At 49.5% G+C, this 22,164-nt stretch overlaps 1 protein-coding gene across 2 annotated transcripts in view; it reads right to left on the bottom strand.

The window, feature by feature from the left end:
* Positions 1 to 656: 656 nt before the first annotated feature.
* Positions 657 to 22,164, bottom strand: part of TRPV3 (transient receptor potential cation channel subfamily V member 3) — a 36,804-nt gene continuing 15,296 nt past the window's right edge. Inside the window, exons 7-18 of one of the 2 annotated variants that reach the window (XM_043583405.1) lie at positions 20,585 to 20,725; positions 18,533 to 18,813; positions 16,254 to 16,430; positions 15,145 to 15,303; positions 14,371 to 14,472; positions 12,395 to 12,468; positions 10,060 to 10,225; positions 8,489 to 8,555; positions 6,892 to 7,166; positions 5,743 to 5,873; positions 4,553 to 4,632; positions 657 to 4,048 (exon numbers count right to left, since the gene is read on the bottom strand). In XM_043583405.1, the coding sequence (XP_043439340.1) occupies positions 3,954 to 4,048; positions 4,553 to 4,632; positions 5,743 to 5,873; positions 6,892 to 7,166; positions 8,489 to 8,555; positions 10,060 to 10,225; positions 12,395 to 12,468; positions 14,371 to 14,472; positions 15,145 to 15,303; positions 16,254 to 16,430; positions 18,533 to 18,813; positions 20,585 to 20,725 (1,748 nt within the window). In that variant the 3' untranslated portion in view covers positions 657 to 3,953. The remainder of the gene's footprint in view (positions 4,049 to 4,552; positions 4,633 to 5,742; positions 5,874 to 6,891; positions 7,167 to 8,488; positions 8,556 to 10,059; positions 10,226 to 12,394; positions 12,469 to 14,370; positions 14,473 to 15,144; positions 15,304 to 16,253; positions 16,431 to 18,532; positions 18,814 to 20,584; positions 20,726 to 22,164) is intronic. The other variant, XM_043583407.1, reaches the window with a different exon arrangement.

Here is a 22,164-nt window from a genome sequence, read left to right as displayed (position 1 = left end):
TTACTCTAGGAGTCATTTGAAGGAAGTAAAAAATTCACCAAATGCAGCGAATCACTTATTAATAGATTGTTTGCAAGTTTTGCAACCCCTCAAGACCCAGCGGTGTCTTGGCATTCAAGTTAAAAACTGCCATCCTTATGAAATAAAAGAATTTTAAACATGCATATACATAGGAGTTGGCGAATAACGATAGTAACATCATTGCCTCCTCACAAAGGTCCTGTGAGGTGGACAGAAGGGACTTACACTTTCTGGTCTCCACGTGGAGCCATGGTTTTGTAACCATGCAAAATAAGTGGAGAGCCAGTAGGGCATGATGGATAGATCACTGCTTGGGGGTCATTTGGCCTAACCCGCTAACATTTTCTGGCTGTGATTCCTTGAGCGTGTCATTTCAACTCCCTTGGTCTCCCTTTACTCAAACTGACCCCAGAGTTGTCGAGTGGTTCAGATGGAATACTGGACATTCAGTGTACTGGGAGATGTACAAGAGTGACCTGTCTCAGCATGCTGACTGTCCCTGAGCTGGAACCAATAATAATGCTTCAGGTCCAAAAAGTGGGCGGGCTCCCCTTTATCCCTAGAGAAAGCAACTCTCCAGGATTCTCAGCTGGTCTTCATATTGGCATACCTAAGACAAGGATAAATCATGATCATGACAAGGCAAAATAAATATTTATTAGAAATCGTAAAAGCATTTCTTCATTGGCACTAAAATGTTCTCTATGACTTCTTAATTTAACACAGAGTTACACACATAACACTAAAATCAAGTATGTGAATTAAAATTTACAAGGATCAGGCACATTCAGTGAGAACAAGGTGACAATCCTATGTTTGGGACCAAGATCACAGTATAAACATGTAAATCAATGCAAAAATCAAGTATGGCTTACAGGCCCGGATGAAGGCCCATCGACCTGGGCCCCGCCCAGAGCAAAAGGCCACAGTTCACCAGGCTTTGAGGAAGGAAAGGAACTTCAATAATACTGGGCTCTCTCAGGCAGGGGCCTTCTAAGAGCTTAGTTACTTCACAGTACAACCTCATACCTTCTGCTACAACCCAGAGAGGAAGGTAAGCACCGTTTTCATTCCAAACAGATACGTCACGTGATGTCTAGAATAATAGATTCCTCTAAGGCAGTTTAGCTCAAGGAAAATTTCTAGCCAAAACCATTATCCAAGCATGGGAGATTCCATGCCTGGAAAATGCCTACCCCTTAAATTACTGAAATGTAAATCATGAAGTTTTAAGATGTCCTTATATGCCCATGGATTCAATGTGGCACGGTGTGTGTGTGTGTGTGTGTGTGTGTGTGTGGTTTGGACACACCTATGTGCACACTTGAGTTTTAAATCTGTCATAGGGATCATTGGGACAATGCAGACTGCCATCATGAATCATCTGAGCAAAAAGCCCTAGCCCTCCCTGACATAACATATGTGGCAACCACAAAGGCAGACTCAAGTTTACTGAATAACTGTGCTAAAAAAAAAAAAAAAAAAAAAAAAAAAAACGGAGCTGGGAGAGACCAGGAGTCAGAAACTCCAGCTCCAACAGCTCTGGTATGACTTCCTGCCTGGCTTTAAACAAATCCACTTTCCTTTCCGGGGTGTAGTTTCCAGGTGTAAAATAGGGGAACTGATCTTTTTAAATCAATGATCTCTGACTCATTGCTTCCTTTTGCTTTGGTAAACCTACCGAGGCTCAGATGATCTAGGCTGAAAGCTTTTTAAAGGATGAATATCCAGGACAGAAAATGGTCCTGCCAACAAATTCCATTCAGACCCACAGAAAACAGCTCTCCATATGTGTGAGAAGACCAAGATCCCATTACTGATTTCCATTTACCTCACTTCCCAGGTTTTGTTCAAGTGGGAATGGAGAGCCATGTGGCTCTGTCCATTCATATCCAAACAAAAACAATTTTGGAATGACCAGACCATGGCACCATGGATCTAAATGGCTGTACTTCAGATCAGGGCACCTGTTCTGGATGTATGCAAGTAGGGAACTCCAGATATAGGATGCTGATCTCCAGGCTAAAAGGACCTCGAAGTCCATCTGACCGTGATCTTTAACAACATCTCTAAAAAGTTCTGCGTAAACATCTCAAATACCTGGAGTAGGTGCTGGATGAATGGAACCAAAATCCTTGTCCTTGAAATTTCCAACCTTTGGCACTGGTTCTGCCCATCTGGAACACACATGCTCCACCTACCTCCATGACAACCCTCCTCCCCCAGTCTCCCCTTTCCAGAGGACATATCAAGTGCCTGCTACCCCTGCCCACACAGGAACTTGACCCGAGCGTGGCTTAGAGTCCTGGTTGGCATCTGCTGGGAATACAGGGGCTGCCGCAGACTTTGCAGGTCTCAGGCTCACCCTCGACCTCCTCTCTCAGCCCTGGCCCATCAGGGACACAAAGGCCAAGTGTCCACTCACCCAGGGTAGTTGCCACGCAGAGCAGCCCCAAGTGGAGAAATGTACCCAGAGTGGACTGCTCGGCCTGCACTCCTCGGTTTACCTCAGCTCAGATCCACTAGCCAACTGCTAAGTTGTCTAAAAGCCAAATTTATTTTTATGCCCTTTAAAATTAAAAATTCATGATGAATATCATTGTAAGTCCACCCTCCAAGATTCCCACATGAATCCTTTTACCAGACACATAAGGCAGAGTAGATTTTCTGGCTGTCTAGGCTCCAGTGATCGGGAACAAGTCTTCTGTCTCCACTGCACTTCTGCCCCAGACTGACTCTGTGTAATTTCTGGGGGAGGAAATTGGAGGACGAGTCTCTAAATACAAGCCCTGTGCCTTGGCAAACACTCCTTTCTCACACTCCTTCTCCTCAGCTTCAAAATTCACAGTTAACAAAAATATTAAATGCCAGAGCATTTCAGATATTTTGTTAAATTCCTCCAACGAGAAATACTGTTGTATAATAGTAACCTCTGAGATTTAAGACCGTATAAACAGAACAGCTGCTATTTCTGTTTCAGATGAAGCCACGATCCCAGCTGGGAGGCATGCGTGACTGCAGGGCCAGGACAAGGACAAGGGCCAACTCTTCCCCCAGGTCGCAGCAGCCCACACGGGCCCTGCCTGGCATGTCTCATGTGGACTTTTGTGTGTGTGAAGAAAAGCCTTTTGTCCCTGCTCTGGCCACCCTGAGGCCAAGTATATAATACTTATATCTGCCCCAAATCCCAAAATCTATTTTAAAACCACATACTTCATCTGAAGTAATTTTCAAAACTGAAATGTCTTTTCTGTATTGAAAACAAAAACCCTGTGTTAATTACTAAAAGTGTCTCTCAGTGTGAGACAGTTCGAGCCTTGATGTGCCAAGGCTCTCATTCCAAGAGTAGTTTCCTGTTCCCTGAAGGGTCCAAAAAGGCATTTCCAGAGCTTAGTCCCCTCCTCCCCCAGGATGTCCCACTGAGTTCAGTTCCCTGTTTGTGCTGGGATGGAATCAAGAATCCCTTCAATTCTGGAGCCCAGTCACAGTAAGGGAGCCGGTGGAATGTGTGGGCTGGGATTGGGGCCGGGGGAGGGGGGAGGCAGGGGGGGGGGGCGTCAAGGAGATGTTGGCAAGAAGGAAGTTCTGCTCCTCAGGCCTCTGTCCCTTCCCTGCCATGCTTCTCTCCCAGCCAAGATGACCTCCAGTTGGTGAGCCCAGAGACTTCACCCTGGATTTCACTCCCAGGCTCAGGACCGCCCACCATGGATTTACACAAACTCTTTGCTGAGTAAAAAAAGAAATCCAGGGTGTTTCCCACTCAGACTGACAGCAGCCTCTCTCAGTTCAGTCAGCCGCTCAGCGTGAGGGTGCTTTCTGCTTGTAGGCACACAGAGCCAGGCTCCTTCACTCTGCAAAGCCCTCAGCACCAAGTCCAGGGCCAGCCAGCAGCCTCAGACGGCCCATGCCCACAACAGCTCTGCATTCTGCTCCTACACCGAAGTTTCCGGAAATTCATCTATTTCATCAAAGGCGTTCAGGGTGGTTTTGCTGTTGCTCCTGGAAGAATCTTGGATTTTGTTGAAATCTGCTTTCAAAAGAACCCCAAAATCCCTATTTTAGAAAGGCAGCGCTCTGTAACATAGGCTTCCATGTCCCAATGCACCACCTAATTCTTTTTTCACCACCTGATTTTTAAAAGTTATTCCAGGTAGGGTTATAAAATGTCACAGCTGAGGGGCATCTGGGTGGCTCAGTCAGTTAAGCATTTGACTTCAGCTCAGGTCATAAGCTCATGGTTTGTGAGTTTGAGCCCCACATCGGGCTCTGTGCTGACAGCTTGGAGCCTGGAGCCTGCTTCGGATTCTGTCTCCCTCTCTCTCTGCCCCTCCCCCACTCTCACTCTGTCTCTCTCAAAAATAAATAAACATTAAAAAAAAATTTACTGTCACAGCTGAAGGGGACCTGAGAACCAATTTGCTTCAACCCTCCCATTTTGCAGATGGGGAAAATCGGGGCCCTCACACATGATTTGCCTAAGATCACATGGTCAGACAGGTGTGGTGGCCACGCTTTCTGACAGCAACAGTACCTGTCCGTCTTACAGGCCCTGGATCTTCATTGAGGAAGGAGACATGCGTTTTCCATTCAGTCCACTTCACCTCATTGATCCTGCAAGTGTGATAATCATCCTATTTCTCAACTGCACCTCATTAGATGCAAACAAATAGCATGGCTTTTGCGGTGTCCTAGACGGCCCTCCTCTGTCCACCCCAGGGATCTGGGACTCCTACCTCACATGGTCATGTCAGCATTTTTAGGGTTTGAAATCTACCCAAGTCCCCATTTTCCCAGGCCTCAAGGGATTGGTCTCCTCCCAGTGTGTGGGGCCCCAAAACTCAGAGAGGTGTCAAGGGGACATCCTTAGACAGCTACAGCTGCTCCTTACTGGTCTATAGGGAAGGAGGGGAGGAGGGCCCAGGCTGAGATATGACAGTGTGAGGAGTAAACTTGTGGAAGTTTAGAAGTTTAGGGTTAAACTAGGGTTAAGGTCTCACTAGGTGAAGGTGGTTAGGGTTCAAACCCCAATAAGAGTGGGCAGAGTCTAAGGTGCTAGATTATAAATGGAGGCAGTGGTTTGGCTGAAGTTCACATTCAGAGAACATCTCTAGAATGAGGGTGTCAAAATTAGAGACACTTGTTAGGCTAAGGATGGTTTCCGCGGTGTGGGATTCTCAGTCAGAGAAGCTGTTTCCGGTAAGGTGATACACAGAGGGCAGTGTGTAAGGTCAGGCAGTCAGACGGGGGTAGGATCGTCAGAAAAGTTGGTCACGGCATGAACAAGCACTTTCTAAAAACCAGACAGCCTGATATCTGTCGAAAGTAGCTGTCTCACTTTCCACTTGCCAGTGACGAAATGTGCCTGGGTCCCCTGGTGTCACATGAAGCCACACAGGATAGAGAGGACAAAGAGCGCCAGGCCAGCAAATGTTTCCTAAACCAGACAGTGTCAGGGAGAGGCCAAGGAGGCCCCTGCAGGGGGCAGAGAGGGGAACTGCAACCAGCAGTCTCCTTTCCTCTCCCTTCAGAAGCTCGAGAAACCTCATCCCAGGGCTAGCAACCCCACGAGAGCAAATTCCCTGTTCCGAGGAGGTCAGAACCGACCGTAGCTGTGGTTTGGGAAGCAAGCGGTGGCACCGTTTCTCCAACGTTCACCGCCTCATCTCTCTCTCTCCCCGCCCAAAGACCACCACCACCCGGGGGCCCCTCTCCCTTTGTTACCGCAGACACAGCCGGAAATCTTCCTCCGCTACCTTACACAGCTCTCCCATCCGGAACCTGCTTCTCAGCCATTCTGGTAACATTTTCTCAAACTCCAGAATCGTCCTGGCTCTCTGCGGACATAAATGAGGCTAAGTACATCAGTGAGGAGCCAGCCCAGGAAGACAGCTCCACAGGGATGTGCACACATGCGCACGTGCACACGCGCACACAAGTACACGCACACACACCACCAAACAGGCAGCTCTCCCTCCACTGGACGCTTAATGCATAGATCCTGAGGGTTCGGCTAATCCACAGATTTCAAAAATGAAAAGCCAGTAAGTTTGGGGAAAGTGTTCAAATTGCTTTAAACATAACATAAACAATGTTTCTGGAAGTCCAGCAGCTTCCTAAGTGAAAATGTTAGGATCCTGGGATCCCACAGGGAAGAGAGGGGCAGACATCACGTAGTCCCACCTCCATGCCAGCCTTGGACTACCCCTCAGCAGTTTTCCTGTCAATAATTTGTCAAATCTATCCTGAATATAATCAACGAACCAATTAAGAAGGCCGTAATAATTAGAAACTTCCTGGTCATTGCCCCCAACACTTCAGTTCTGCCTTCTGGGGCCACAGAAGGAAACTATCCTCCCACAAGTAGCTCTGCAGATATCTGAGGGAACCCTCACCTTCTGGAACTCTAGTTCCAACACCTTCTCTTGTGAGGCACAGGTTCCAGTCCTCTCTCAGGCCTGGCAACCGGTTCTGGACCATCCTGTGGGGTGGTGTCCTCAGTGTATAAGGCCCACAGCGTGTAAGAGGTGGCAGCCAGGGTCGAGGACAGCAGAATTGTCCTAGGCCCTATGCTGCTCCTCTCAATGCAATCTAAGGTCACAGTTCAACATCCACATATCACGCCATTAACTCTGAGCAGTACATGTCCATAAGCCTGGGTTTGCATCACATGTGCCGCTGTCCAGTCACACTGCCTAGACCCTCTACCCAGGAAACCTGGACTAAGACTTCCTCAAACCTGGCCGACCACAGAGCGCTTATGCAGATTCCCAGGCCCCCATCCCAGATCCACTGGTGCAGACAGTTGTCAATACCGTGTGCTGAACTTGGTCCCCGTGAAGGCCCCCGTGCCAGGGCCTCTGCCAGGCTCACCTGTAGACGCCAGATGCGCTCACTCTCCTTGGAGACATTTTCCACGGTCTCTCCCATCAGGGCGATGAGCATGTTGAGGAGGAGGACGAAGGTGAGGATGACGTAGGTGATGAGCAGGAACAGAAAGAGGATGGGGTACTTGGAGTTCTGTTGTATGTTCAGGTCGCCCAGGCCTATAGTGAGCTTAAAGAGTTCCAGCACCGAATCGCTGAAGCTGCCATAGGAGCTACAGTCCTTGTTGTCACTGGAACACTTCTCGATCAATGAAGCCAGGGCTGGGAGGACATAACAGGGTGTTCTCCTCTGGCTCTGTGCCTGGCTAATTACCCAACAAGCTCATGCATACTTGCACGTAGACACATGCCCCCCCCCCCCCCCCCCCCCCCCCCCCCCCCCCCCCCCCCCCCCCCCCCCCCCCCCCCCCCCACATATACACTGCAGCCCTACTGCCTCATTCTCTCTGGCCATTTAGATTCCACCTCCAGCCTCAGCTCCCAGAAGCTTCATCAGGCTGGTTCTTTGCCCTGACCTCCTGCAGAAAGCTCTTCCTGCCCAACAAAACAGGCTCCTCTACCCTGCCATTTGGCCCTTGATCACTCACAGACTTGCAGAGTTGTGAATTATAATCCACATGTATCCCTGGTTCCCCAACCAGGCTTTGGACTCCCAACTTCCTATAGCCTGGGCCATCCTCCAAGACTGTAAGGTCCTGAGTCTCTTTCTAATGCTCTGCAGGGAGACCCCCTGGCCAAGACCTGGCTTCTTTCTTCTCTTCTCTCCAACACACCATACTAGTGGCTCATTGTTGGATGGATGGATGGAAGGATGGTCAAATTAACGAGTAAATGGATGGATGAATAAATAAACAAGTGAAGGAGGAAATAAATAAGCACATTGTGGTCCAGCAAAGATACCAGAAGGTGGGAATGGCTGCCTAATTTCAAATGCCAATGATCCCTGGGGGGCCGGTGGATGGGAGGAGGAGAACTGGCATGGGAAAATACAATGATATCTTTCTCTGCAGGAGTTGTAAATAAAATAAAAATAAAATCAGGTTGTACAAATGAAGAGATTTTAAGTGGGGCCTCCCTATCTCCAGTCCCCAGTAGACCAGATGCTCTCATAGATATATCCGAAGTAAACTACAAGTAACACGATGCGTGGGGCCAAAGGAGGTTATCTCCATGCATTAATTTACTCCTATTTTTCAAAGACCATTGATGAGTCAAATTTCTGCAAGCTTTAGTTTTCCTATTTGTAAAATGGGGCCAAAACCACCTGCCCAGCTACCTCAGGTTGTGGGGCCACATAACATGCTGGATGTGAATGTGGGTGGCATACCCCACAGTGTGGATGGACAAGAGTGACGGGTCTGCTTCTAAGCCTCAGTTACCTTATGATCAGGGATGATGACTCCCCCTTAGTCGAGATATTGGGAGAAGTAAAAAGACAATGCTTGGAAAATGCTAAGCATGGCAAGTGCTCCACTGGTAGGTGACATAAGTGTTGCTGAGGCTGCTCCTGTGCCTTATCATTTTGACATCTATAGAAGGTGCTTTACAAATGTGGGAGTTCCTATTATTTATAAATCAATTACCTACTCCAAATCCAAGTAAGAACACAATATATACAAACAAGAACTTCAGAACATCATGCAAAATGACCTATAAAGAAAGAAACATGATTCAAGGGTAAGGTTTGAGCACATATTCACTAGACCCTGATCTCCTTACTGCTTCCCCTCACCAGGCCCCTCACCCTAACCATGCCTTCCCTCAGGCTGCCCTCCCTTCCCCTAGACAAATCCCCCTGATGCTCCAAAGTTCAGCTCTAGGCCGACCTCCTCCAAGAAGCCTTCCTTCCCTTCCCTTCCCTTCCTGCTCACCTCCCTCCTCCCTCCTGGAACACAGTCTGTCTCAGTCCCTGATGATTCAGCCTGTATGGGAGCACCTTTCTTCACAGACTCACATCTGAAATCCTCACACTTCCTGGGGGCAGTGGTGTGCTGGAGCCAGCACATACGCGCTCGTAAGAGCTGACGGTTACGTTTTCATGAATTTTGTAAGCTGGTGTTTAAACACAACCATTATTAAAAATTAAATCGCATAAGCTTATAATTAAGTAAATTATGTTCAAAACAAAGATAATATTCAACACTCATCACTTAGTTATTTTACAATTACCTATGCTCTTAAGGTTATTTACATCTACAGCAGCCATACGGTGTGCGTGTACTACATAATGTGTTACTGCACATCTCTTCCCGACTCTGTGTTTGATGATGTCATACTGGTAGCTGGAAATCAGCCATGGTAGGATTTGCACCATGGAAATTGGTAAATGGTACAAATCAGAGACATTATTCTGCTGATTGTCTAGGTCTGGAATTAAGACAATGATAGAGAAAATGTTAAGGCAGATTAAACTTCCGAATGTATCCTATCTGTAGCTGCTGTATGGTGAATTACACAATAACATTAATGAAACAGTCTTCCAGCATTTGAAAATTATCATCCAATTCAGCAAATAAGTGGCTCACACCATTGACAAACAAGGGAAGTTCCCACATAAGGCTTCATCTCACACCTTCAAGTCAAGAAAAATACCAACCAGCATTTATGCTTGCAACAATACTTTTGTCAGTTGCAACCACAGGTTGGCAACAGATGGAAGAGCTCAACAAAATCAACAAATCATTCTGCTGGATTCAACTCGCTATGTGGAATTTACAACAAAGAGCATAATTTATTTTATTATTTGTAAATGGTGTACTACTCATCCTTTGCATAGTAAAATTTATAATAAACATAATGTGTGTGTGTATGTGTGTGCGTGTGTGTGTGTGTGTGTGTGTGTGTGTGTGTTTCCCAGAGAGCTGGTCGTTACATATTTACCAGCACACCACTGCCTGGGTGTGAGCATACTTCTTCATAAAGCGTTATTCCTTCCCTGTGTCCAACAAGCCAGGTGTTTTCGGGTCTGGACACTTAAAGCCTGACCAAAGGCAAAGAGAGACGGTGGGGTTTGGGAGAAAGAGCACAGGCTGGCCCATGAAACAAGGGCCTTTTGTTCTCCAGACCTGTCTCCCCACCTGAAAATGGACATTCTCTGAGGGCTCCCCTGCTGCAGAGCCTGCCTGTCTGCGATGCTCAAAAAGCTCCAACGCACCTTCTGGATCATGACGCTGTACATGCCCATGGACTGGAATCCCCGCGTGTAGTAGAGCATGTTGGCCCAGCCCAGGGCCATGGCCAGCACAAGGCAGGCGAGGTACTCTTTGTAGGCAAACAAGTACAAGAAGACAGACAGTATCACAAGCACAGCTTGGACAAAACTGTTCAGGAGACACAGGAGACAAGGGCCTTACTTACTCCTCCTCAGCATACGGGTAGATACTCAAACCCCCAACCTCCCGCACCCTGCGGGCTAATGCCAAAGAGACAGGCGAGGCTGCCCTGGCCCACTCAACCATGTCTGAAATCCAGCCTTGCAGGAGCCATCAGCAGATGCGAGTCAGAGCCAACAGTGGGCTGGCTGCAGCTGACAGGGACTTGTTAAAAATACAGATCCCCAGGACTCAAGGAGATTCTGTTTCAAAAGCCCTGCAGAGCAGCCCAGGCAGTTGGATGTTTTTTAAATCACCCACGTGATTCCACGTGATTTCTGAGCCCCACATAGGTCAGGAAACCACTGGGGTAGACAGGATACAGTGAATAATTGCATTTTTAACAAAAATGACAAAAACTGACCATGTCTATACTTAAAAGCCATTCATAACAAAAGTCTCCCATGACCTACTTTTTAAAATCTTTTTTGGGGTGCCTGGGTGGCTCAGTCGGTTAAGTGTCTGACTTCGGCTCAGGTCGTGATCTCACCGTTTGTGGGTTCAAGCCCTGCGTCAGGCTCTGTGCTGACAGCTCAGAGCCTGGAGCCTGCTTCGGGTTCTGTGTCTCCCTCTCTCTCTCTGACCCTCCCCTGCTCACACACACTCTCTCTCTCAAAAATAAATAAATATTAAAAATAAATAAAATCTTTTTAAAAGCTATAACATATGCTAAACGATAGATACGCTAAACAGAGATTGGTTGCACAACAAAATGAATATACTTAATGCTGTTGAACTGTACACTTAAAATGGTTAAGATGGTAACTTTCATGTTACGTGTATTTTACCACAATTAAAATTATTAGGGTACAATATATAACAAACACACGGGATCAAAATTACTCCTAAACATCGCTAACCATCAGCTATGCAGACATCTGGATAAAAAGCTCTCTTACTTATAACATCACAGTCTCCACTGTAATAAAATATCTAACTAGCCAAAGTAGGACACAGGCAACCTTGTTTTTCTCATGCAGTGAAAAGCAAATGTTTGGGTGATCGATACATTTTGGACTGAAGTGAGGAAGCGTGTATACACCCTCCTCATCACTGTCAAAGCACCTAGGAAGCAGAAGAGAAGGACAGTGCATCGGTGCCTTTTGTCTGCACCTAAAGCCAGTGGCTGTATAAATGAATTCTTCTCTGGAATTATCTTATTTTCTCAAAGGGAAAAAGACTCCCATGTGGCTCACATCATGGGGCAGTCCTGCACCTGGCCTACCACTCACTGAAGTATCTGGGCACCCTACCTGCCCGCAGGGATGAAGAATTCCGTTCGTGCCTCTAGAAGGCAGGTACATAGGTAACAAAACACCTAGGTATTTGGAAACATTGGGCCAAGATTCAAGGTCCTATAGAGACCCAGCTTCCCAAATGCTCAAAAGAGGGGACCTACAGAGCTATAGAGCCAAACATTCTTCGTCCCATGCTGCAAATCCCGCTCCATTCACAGGCAGCAATGACGAATCAGCCTCTGTTCATTTAGAGACAAGGGTCACGTAAGCCTCTGATGTCATCTGCACGTGACCTCGTTCAGAAAGGCTGCTGGGCTGGGTTTTCTGGCTAGGGCCCTAAGGTGGTCAGCCCTCCTCTAGCATAAGATGAAGATGACTGGGAGGCTGGGGTTAAGGCTCTGCATGACTCACTTCCATGCTCTGGGCTTTGGTTTTTCATGCTACAGATGCGACTCTATGATTTCTCCAGTGCTTTCCAGCCCTGATCTGCCAGAGTCCGAGATGGTAACCTTGGACCCCCACACAACTAGAAGGAACTGGCCCAGACCATCCATCCCTTCATAAAGAAGTAAACAACACTACTAAGCCTCCTCCTGCCTTCTCTGCCCTATCTGCTGCCCAGGACTCTATGTCAGGGTGAAGTCAGTCATCACTGCAGCCTGATGGTGGGCACTATGGTAGGGTCTTCTGGTCCTCTCCATGGGCATCCATGGGCCTCTCTTACTAGAGGGGAGAAAGGAGGTCCCTGGCCATGAGACTATGGCAGGATGACTGAGACATGGTGACGTGGGAGGATGGTCATTCCAGAGGACACAGCACCCACGACACAGGACTTGAGCCCTGCCTGTGCGGTGCTGACCAATGGGATAGACCTACTTACAAGACAAAGTGAAACCAGGCATCAGAGAGAATGGACTGCAGATCTGAGGGTCTCAGCAGGAAGATCGCCATGCCCTGAGGCCAGAAAGGAAAGAAAAGCTGTACCCTCTTCATGCCTCTCACTGGAGGATCTCAGGAAGGCAGTGTCTCCCCAGGACTGAGGCTCAGTGAGGGGGAGGGTGTGAAGGCCAAGCCGGAGCCCGAGTGAGGGATACGGAAGGGGATCTGTGCTGGCACGCAGAGGCAGCCCCAGGGTAAGCATGGCTGCACCCCCAAACTTCTCACACCTCTCACTACCCCCTTATCCCCACCCAGACTCTGCAAAGCAGTACAGCCACACAGCTCCCTGCCATTCTGCAAATGTGGCCCAGCTTCTAAAATCAACAACACAAGAAACAACGGGTATTGGCAAGGATGTGGACAAAAAGGAACCCTTGTGCACTGTTGGTGGAAATACAAGCTGGTGCAGCCACTGTGGAAGACAGCATGGAGGCTCCTCAAAAAGGTAAAAATAGAACTATCCTACAATCCAGTAATTGCGCTACTGGGTATTTACCCAAAAAATACAAAAACGCTAATTCAAAGGGATACATGTACCTCAAAGTTTACTGCAGGATTATTTACAATCACCAAACTATGGAAGCAGCCCAAGTGTCCCATGATAGGTGAATGGATAAAGAAAATGCAAGATATATAGCTATATACCATGATATATATATATATATATATATATATATATACACACACACACACACACACACACACAATGGAATATTATTCAGCCATAAAAAAGAATGAAATCTTGCCATTTGAAATGACATGGATGGAGCTAGAGAGTATAAGACTAAGCAAAAGAAGTCAGTCAGAGAAAGACAAATACCATACGATTTCACTCACATGTGGAATTTAAGAAACGAAACAAACAAGCAAGGAGAAAAAAAAAAGAGACACACAAAGAGACAAACCAAGAAACAGACTCTTAACTACAGAGAACATACTGATGGTTACTAGAGGGGAGGTGAGTGGGAGAATGGGTGAAATAGGTGATGAAGATTAAGGACTATACTTATACTGATGAGCACTGAGTAATGTACAGAATTGTTGAATCGCTATATTGTACACCTAAAACTAATAGAACACTACGTTAACTGCACTGAAATCAAAATTAAAAATTTAATTAAAAAAAAGACAAAAAAATTATACGGCCTTGCTTTGCCGCCTCTGAGCCTTTTTTTTATGCTGTTCCCCATGCCCACCCTGTAATGGCCTCCTCCCCAGTGTCCTCATGCCCAATCCCACCCTCGCACACTAAAGGCCATCTCTGCTTTCAAGCCTTCCCTCCCTCTCCTATCCCCAGATAAAAGTCATCTCTTTTCCTCTGAGCACTTGTCTGGACCCCACACAGGGCCCTTTTCGTAGCCTATTTTAAAGTGCAGATATTTATGTCTATCTGAAATCCCCTACAAGACTGTGAGCTCAAAGAGGACAAATTCCCTCCCTCCCTATCACCTCCCCCCCGGGGCCCCACATACAGAAGGTGTTCAGCATGTATCTGTTGATTCACTAGTTAGATGGATGGATTGATAAGTGATCAATTGATAAACAGATGGAAAGATGGAAAATGGATGAAGGATAGAAGGACAGTGGGGAGAAATGCTGTGAATTCAGATGAATGACAGGGTCAGTGACAGGTGACCGAATGTGTGGATGGAGGGACAGGAAGATGGGTCACTGAGTGGCTGGGAGGGTAGATAAATGGCTGATAGATGGGCAGGGGGGTGGAGAGGTGGAAAGTAGGTAGGACAGACCTGCTGATCTATTTATTCTCATTTTGTAACTAAGAAATCCAAAGCTTAGAAAGGAAACGCTCCCCAAAGCTGCTCAGTAGTAAGGCAGAGCAGGCTGGATCAAAGGCAGGCCTGCTGTCACTCTGCCTGCCTTTCAGGCAAGTCCAAACGGGCTCTGCGGCCCACTCACCTCTTTCACAGAAATGCACGTGGCCCAGATGAGCACGAACATCCTTCCCAAGAGCTGCAGCCACCCCATCTTGTGCGTCAGGGCCAAGGGGTGTGGGAGGGCCTGGGAGGAAGGGAAGGAATGGATGGGTGCAGAATGGGGAATGAGGAAGGCAGGGGTCATGCCAACTCTGGAGGGACCATGCACATACACATGCCAAACCCTCAAGTTGAGCCAGAGGCCAGCACGAAGCCTGATCTCTGTAGGGTGTGAGAGAAAGAAGGGCAGCTCCCTACCCCTGCCCCACTCACAGTGGGAGCCCGGAACTCTACAGTGAGGACACAATCCAGTCCATGTTAACAGCCCCTCACACCTCATGGCATTCGTTCGTTTCAGAACCCATCCGTATCCCGATACTCACAGGACACTCACAGCTGAAACTCTGTGCCCTGTGTAATGAATGGGAAACTGAGCCCCAGAGTGATGGGAAAGCTTGTTCAAAGTGACCTCCCCCTCCTCCCATTTCCTGTGGCCCTCACAGCAGAAACACCCAATCAGCTCTAGATTGAGATGGAGCCTGGGCAGGGTCTGGGTCTCCCAGCCCTCCAGATCTCCCCACAATAGCTAAGCACTGGAGACATATTCAGTTTCCTAGAAACTGTGAAGGATGACACTTGGGGAATGCCATGCAAATGTCTTGGTCATTCTGGGCCTTAGCTTCCCCATCTGCACGTGGGACTGCTCCCAGGTCCTGAAGCTCTGACCATCGCACCCTCCCTCCAGGCACACACGTACCTCCTCCTCCCGGGGGCGGTAGTAGGAAACGAGAGTCAAGGTGATGTTGTAGAAGAAATAAAAGCAGAAGGACAAGAAGAACATGTACTTGGCAAACTTCTTCCACTTCATATGCAGCAGCGTGTGCAGGGGCTCCAGGGTCAGCATCTCATGCCGGTTCTGGGGGTGGAACACCACTACCATTTTCAAAGGGCCTTCATTCCAGAGGGAGCTCTGAGTCAGCACCACCCCTGGCAGAAGGGCCAGTCATTGTGTCCCATGACTGGTTGGTCTGGGAATGTTGGGAAGGTAATTTCCGACTCTGTAGGCTCCTTCCCAGCGCCCCCAGGCAGCGGCCGAACCCCACAGGAGCCAGGCTTCCAGCAGGAGAACCTGCTGCTCAGTGGGGAGCGAGGGCTACGAGGGGGAAGGGCCATGACTGGGGTTATGGCCCCAACTTGGCCCCCTTCACTGTGTGACCTTAGGAAAATCCCTGACCCTCCCAGGGCCTCAGTTTCCTCATCCATAAAGTTGATAGCAATCAAACTGCCCTACCTGTCAGGCTGCCATGAGGATTCCAGGGAGACCCCAGACAAAGCAGGCTCTGGGGAGCATGACTTTTGGTAACACGTGGAGGATGAAGATCCAGCCTGCTGCCTCACTTCCCCCAAAAGCCAAAAACCTCTCACTGCTGATCCTCTCTCTTCCCCTCCAGCTTTACAGATCTCCCCCCTCTTGCCTACTCCAGGAAGTCCTCCCTGGTTGCTCCAGCTATGCCTTCCCAGAGGGTAAGGGGGTTTTTGGAACCATTAGGGAAGAGGGGGAGAAACAGGATAGATAAGATCAACACCAGTCATCCCACCCTCGCACCCCCACTCTCACACTGCCCAGGCCAGGATTCTGGGCCCAGGAGACCCCCACCACAAAAGTTTACAACCCAAGGTCAGCTGGGAACAGGCAAATACAGCACCTGCCCTACCCCTCCCCTTTCTGTGTCAACTCTGCCTACTAAGGCAAAAGACTACAGACATGTCCAGCTAGTGGCATGGGTCTTACCAGTCCCCCCTGAGCCCCTGGCCAGAGGCCAGCCTCCCACCCCTACTCTTCCCCAGCCCTCCCAGGAAACCCACATCAATGTTGGTGTTGTAGACGATGATTTCCAGCACTGAGTTGTCTGTTGTAGTGTCCACGTTGGTGAGGTCATAGAGGGAGGACGACACAGGCCCGTACGCCCAGTCAGTAAACTTCCTGGACAGGCTCCGGAGTGGCTTCTCCTTGATCTCACGGCTGAGGATGTACTTCAAGATCTGGGGACAGGAAGAGAAACAGCTGTAGAGGAGGGCTGGGAAGATGCTCCCACCTGGATGGGTTGAATCCTGCCCGTGCGCCTGCCACCAAGACCCCTGGGCTCAGCTTTATCTGTGGAATGGGTATGAAACTTGCTGCTCAGTCTGCTTCCAGGGACTGTGAATACCAGGGACGAAAGGTGTGGAGGCCCTTTGCATGATGCAGAAAGCTGCACAATCAGCTCGTAAATCCTTGTACCAGTTGGGGACTCCATTTAGTGAAGAATCTGGGAATCGACAATTCTGAGAACTAATTTCTGTTTGACCTGGATGTGAGAAGATACTAGAAGTTTTTCTGGCTTCCCTATCCCTCAGTCAAGACCATGCCCATTGAGGCTCATTCGCCTACTGACTGTGGGCCAGACAAGGGGTGATACAAGAGTGCCAGCCTGGCAGAGAGGCCTCGGAAATCCACTCTCCAGGTAGTGATCCTCAAACCCCACTGCATGGTAGAGTCATGAGGAACACTCAACAATCCCTTACCACCAGCTAATTCGGTCCGAATCTCTGGAGGGGGGATGCAGAGATCTGTGTTTTGTAAAGCTCCATGGGCAGTTCCAAAGCGCAGGCAAAGTGGAGAGCCACTGCTCTCCAGCTTACTGCTTCCCAAGACAGGGGCCAGGGCTTCCTGGGGCACCAACCCAAGGCCCAGGAAGAGGGTCCTGCTGGGGAGAACAGCATCAGAGCCGTGATCTCACATATTCCCATGTCATCTCATATGGGAGCCTTGTCCCCACAGCCCAGACAGAGAGCTCCCAGGGACAGGCAGGTCTCCCCATCCTGAACCCCGAGCCTCGAAAAGCCTCAAGGAACAGGGTGTGTCTTAAGCGTCTCTGCACCCTCCACTCCTAGCATGGCGGCCACCTTGGGCATCGTCCAGAAGAGTTTTCCAAAGAACACTGAATGAAGAAGAGAAGGGACCAGGAATGAGGGGGCCCCATCCCCAGGACTGGCCACAGGGGAGCACATTGTCCTCTAGAGAATCAAGGGGACATGGGGCCATGCTCCATGCGGACACAGCACTTGCCTCAGAGGCTGGCAGGGAGGGGGCCTCAGAGGAATCTCCACTTGCAGCCCTAATCTGACTCTCCTCAAAGCCTCCCACAAACTGTGTCCCAGCTATGGGTAGGAGACAGTGGGGAGGATGGGGACACACACAATTCCTCTTCTGTCGAAGCCAATCTCCAACACCTCCTTCCCCCACAAGAGAATGAAAAGGTCCCTTGTGAGCTCCAGGCCTGACCACTGGGTCTAGGCCCTCGGGGCACCCACCTCCCTTGTCAGCTGCCCCGAGGCTGGCACAGCTGTGATTGTTCAACAGCCCCTGCACCCACCCAGTCCTCCCACAGCCTCCCGGGAGCCTCAGTCCCCTCCCAAGGATCAGACACCATGGAAGCTGAGGAGCAAGCTTCTCTGAGCCTTGCCCCCCACCAGAATCCTGACCTTGATCTCAGACCAGGTTGTGACTCCAGCCAGCCACAGAGATGGGAGCCCACCCCAGCCCAAGTCTTCACCAAGGCTAAGCCTTGAGTTCCTCAGCCACACCACCAGGGCACAAAGGGCCGCAAGCAGTCACACTCTCTGCTGGGGACTCGGCTCAGAGGTTCAACATGAGAGACTGAGGTCTCTCCAGATCCAGAGCAGCCATTCCGGGACTCCTGTCCTCATGAGAGGCTGAAGGCCCAGAGGGTCAGGCCCAGCCTCCACTTGGGTGCCTTGCCACCTGGGAATCCTCAGCCACAAAGCACATGAGGTATTGTGTCACTGTGGTCTTAAAGCTCCCTCACTCTGACCCCAGACAAAGGGTTCCAGAGTAGGGGATAGAAACAGAGTGTTAGGGACTGAAGTCCAGACCGGGGGCCCCACACGCTGCACCTCAGTGGTCCTGTGTGGTCACTCACTCAGAACAAAACCAACTCAGGCCAAAATGCACTTCAAGACCTAAGGCCAAGATCTTCCCCAGGCCAAGGTGTAATCTGTGGAGTCCCCAGAAAGGCCCCATGAGCTGGCAGAGTGGCAGTGAGCCTCCCCGCTCTCCTTCCTGCCCCCTCAGCAGGCCCCACCTCGGCCTTGCCCATCTTGGCAGCCAGCTGCAGCGGCGTGAGGCCATCATTGTTGCACATGGTCTCCAGCTCCCAGGTGCCACTCCTCAGCAGGATCATGTCATACATGCGCTTCACAAAGTCATTCTGCGTCTTGAAGTCCTCAGCCACTGTCACCAGCGCGTGTAGGATGTTATTTCCCCGTGAGTCCTGCGAGGTGATGTCTGTCTGCTCGTTCTCCATCAGCAACTGCACAATCTCGGGCTGGTTGGTACATGCTGCCAGGGCCAGCGGTGTCTCGCCTGGAGGGTGGTAGGGGGAGCGCCAGAGCTCAGTTCCCTCTTAGACCAGAAGAGTGTTCCCCAACCCTAGGACTGAAGCCCATATCCTTAGCAGGACTGATCCCTCAGATTCCCTGTGACCTCTCCCCACACCCGCCCTGTATGGGGGAGGCTAAAGCTACATCACTTCTATAACCTAACTGGTCTCTCTTCTACCACTCTGGCCCTCCAACACTACCTTCAGCCTTCAGTACAGCAGCCAGATTGACCCTACTAACACATGAGACTCACCTCACCCAAAATAAAAGCTCAGGTTAGAACAATAGCCCACAAGGCCCTACATGTTCTGACATCATCTTCTCTCTTACCCTCATAATTTCCCTCCAGGCACAACGACCTTCTTCCTTTTCCTAGAACATACCAGGCATTTTCCTACCTCAGGGCCTCTGCACAGGCCATTCCCTCTTCTGGTAGTGCTGTTTCTCAGTATCTACATTGTTCATTCCCTCACCTCCTCCAAATCTTTTGTGCAAACGTCATCTTTTCGATTAATTACCCTAACCACACTATTTAAAATTGGAATCCACCTCCTTCCTGCTCTGGAACTCCCAGTTCCCCTTCCCCTGCCTTACTTTTTATTTTTTCAATAGCACTTAGCATTTTCTAACATATTTTATGGGGTTCTTATTTATTATGTTTATTGTTGATGGTTTTCCTCCAGTGTAGAATGTAAGTTCCATGAGGGTAGGGATCCTTGTTTTGTTCACTGATACATTTCCGACACCTAGAACACTGCCTGGTATATATAGTAAGTGATCAATAAATGCTTGTTAAAAAAAGAGAAGGCAGGTGACTCACACATGGTCACACAGCAAGCCTGGGATAGAACCAGGACCGGACAACAGGTCTCCTGCTGTTTTCTTTCCAATCTCCCTCCTGTTGCCTCTCTTCATCCCTCCTTACAGACATTTCCCAACACTGTCTCCAATGGGGTCTGACACTGGGCAATGGACTGGACAAGACCCTGTCCTCCTGGCTGCTCAGACCCAGGCTGTCCTGATTGAAAAACCACTCAGAAGAGAAAATAGGCCAGAGGTTGTCAGTCAAGGGCTGGAGTGGGAAGACAGGTTGACAAAGTTGTGTGGGAAATTTTCTGGTGTGATGGAACTATTTATGTCTTGTCCTAATTGTGGTGGTGGTTACACAACTGTATGCATTTGTGGAGCTGAACAGAATGGTCCGTTAAAACTGTGAGTTTCACTGTATCTAAAGTGTATGTAATGATCTTTTCTTCACCCAGAGTGTCTTGACCCCAATTGCTTTTGGATTCTCTAACTTGTGAGTCAGGAAATTTTCCCCTCTTACTTTTGACTTCCTAGGTGCATTCCTGGAAGGCACTGGGCCCAGTGCCTGCATCAGCTCCTTACTACACTGGCAAATCATTCCCCTTCTGGGGACCTGTCTTTGCGCCTATAAAATAGGGCTTTGTCCCCCAAGCCTCGGTTCCCTACACAGGGCTGCTCAACTGGATGCCCAAGTGCCCTCTAAGATCACAGCTGACGCCCCCAGAATGCAGCTCTCCCATTCTCTCCCCACCTCTCCAGCCCCTCCCTCTCTGGCCCACCCTGGATGTCCGGTTCAGAAGGGTTTGCCCCTTGCGGCCTCCCCGGTCCCGGCTCTGTACTGCTGGGCCTTGGACATGTTGAGGAGGCAGGGATCAGCAGTGGGGGCTCCAGGCCCTGTCCCCCAGGGCCGGTTGGGGCAGCCCGTGCCGGGCGGGGGCGGTACTCACCAAAGTAGAAGCCCTCATGCTGGTACTTGGGGTTGAAGAAGACCCCCCTGGCGTGGGCGTTGACGTCGGCGCCAGCAGCGATGAGCACCGCAGTGACGTCTCCCTGCCGCCGCTCAATGGCGATGTTCAGTGCCGTCTGCCCTGCGGACAGGGTGGGGATGGGGGAGGGTCGCTCAGCGGCTGGGCCCTGGGTGATGCCTCCTCTGGGGCCTCCATACCCTCCACAGAGCCACAGCTGCCTGTCTGGTCTGTGTCGTCCAGCTGTCAAGAATCCCAACTCCAGGGGCGCCTGGGTGGCGCAGTCGGTTAAACGTCCGACTTCAGCCAGGTCACGATTTCGCCGTCTGTGAGTTCGAGGCCCGCGTCAGGCTCTGGGCTGATGGCTCAGAGCCTGGAGCCTGTTTCTGATTCTGTGTCTCCCTCTCTCTCTGCCCCTCCCCCGTTCATGCTCTGTCTCTCTCTGTCCCAAAAATAAATAAACGTTGAAAAAAAAAATTTTTTTTTTAAAAAAAAGAATCCCAGCTTCATTCTTTGCTCCATTCATTCGCATGGACGCAAGGAATATTGATGGAGTGACTGCTCTGTGCTCCCGTGCCAGGCGCTGGGGACAGGGAAGTACATGGGGTGTGGTTTTGATTCTTTTCCTCAAGAAGCTCACGGTCTCACTGGGAATTAAGTGCTATGATACTGGGAGGGGCAAGGGCTGTGGTACCTAGAGCAGGAACTCTTAACATAGCCGGAGGGGGACGGGGCCACAGTTCCCAGAAGTGACCTCTATGCTGAGACCGCTTAAGTTTATCAAGGCTGGGTGGGCTGGCTCAAGACTTCGTAGGCCAGGTTAAGAGGTTGGAACTTTATCCTGAGCACTGTGGGAAGTCATAAGGCATTGGAGTAGGCAAGTGACATGACCAGAGTTTGGGGTTTTCTACCTGTGTATTTTCCCATCACTCTGGGTGCAGAATTGGAGGATGCATTAGAATCAGCCCAGATTTGTGAGGAACTGTCGCTCCAGAGGAGAAAGAAATGCTGCAGCCCAAAGACCCTTAGGAGAAAGAGTCCTCAGCATGGCCTGAGGGAGTGATTGGGAGAGAAGGGGTGACTAGCCTAGGAGCTGGGAGAATGGTGCCCCAGGGACTGAGGAACAGAACAGGGGAGCAGTAGCAGGAAGGGGCTGGAGGGACCTTAACCCTGTTGGTGGAGGCTGTGGAGCCTCCAGATGGAAGGGACTGGAAGGCTGGGGGTGGGGAAGGGTCTCGGAATGCCCCACCAGAAACAGCATTTTCCAGAGAGACGCCACCGTGCTGTGCCATACACAAAATAAAGTCCTGGTGGATTAAAGAACTTGGCGTTTAAAAAAAATGGAAAGTTCATTTATAACTAACCTTTTGGCAGGGAAGACCTTCTTAAGCAAGTTATAAAATGCAGAAACAACCACAAAAGAAAAACAAACATGTTTGATAAGATAAAAACTAAAGCTTTCGGTATTTCAAAAGACATCTTAAAGAAGGTTAAAGGGCAACTGATAGCCTGGGGAAAATATCTGAGATATAGAGACAGTATGTTTTTAAAAGTTCCTGATA

Source organism: Prionailurus bengalensis, chromosome E1 (assembly GCF_016509475.1).
Source record: "Prionailurus bengalensis isolate Pbe53 chromosome E1, Fcat_Pben_1.1_paternal_pri, whole genome shotgun sequence".
Classification (NCBI taxonomy): domain Eukaryota; kingdom Metazoa; phylum Chordata; class Mammalia; order Carnivora; family Felidae; genus Prionailurus; species Prionailurus bengalensis.
This window is presented reverse-complemented; position numbering and strand designations above follow the sequence as displayed.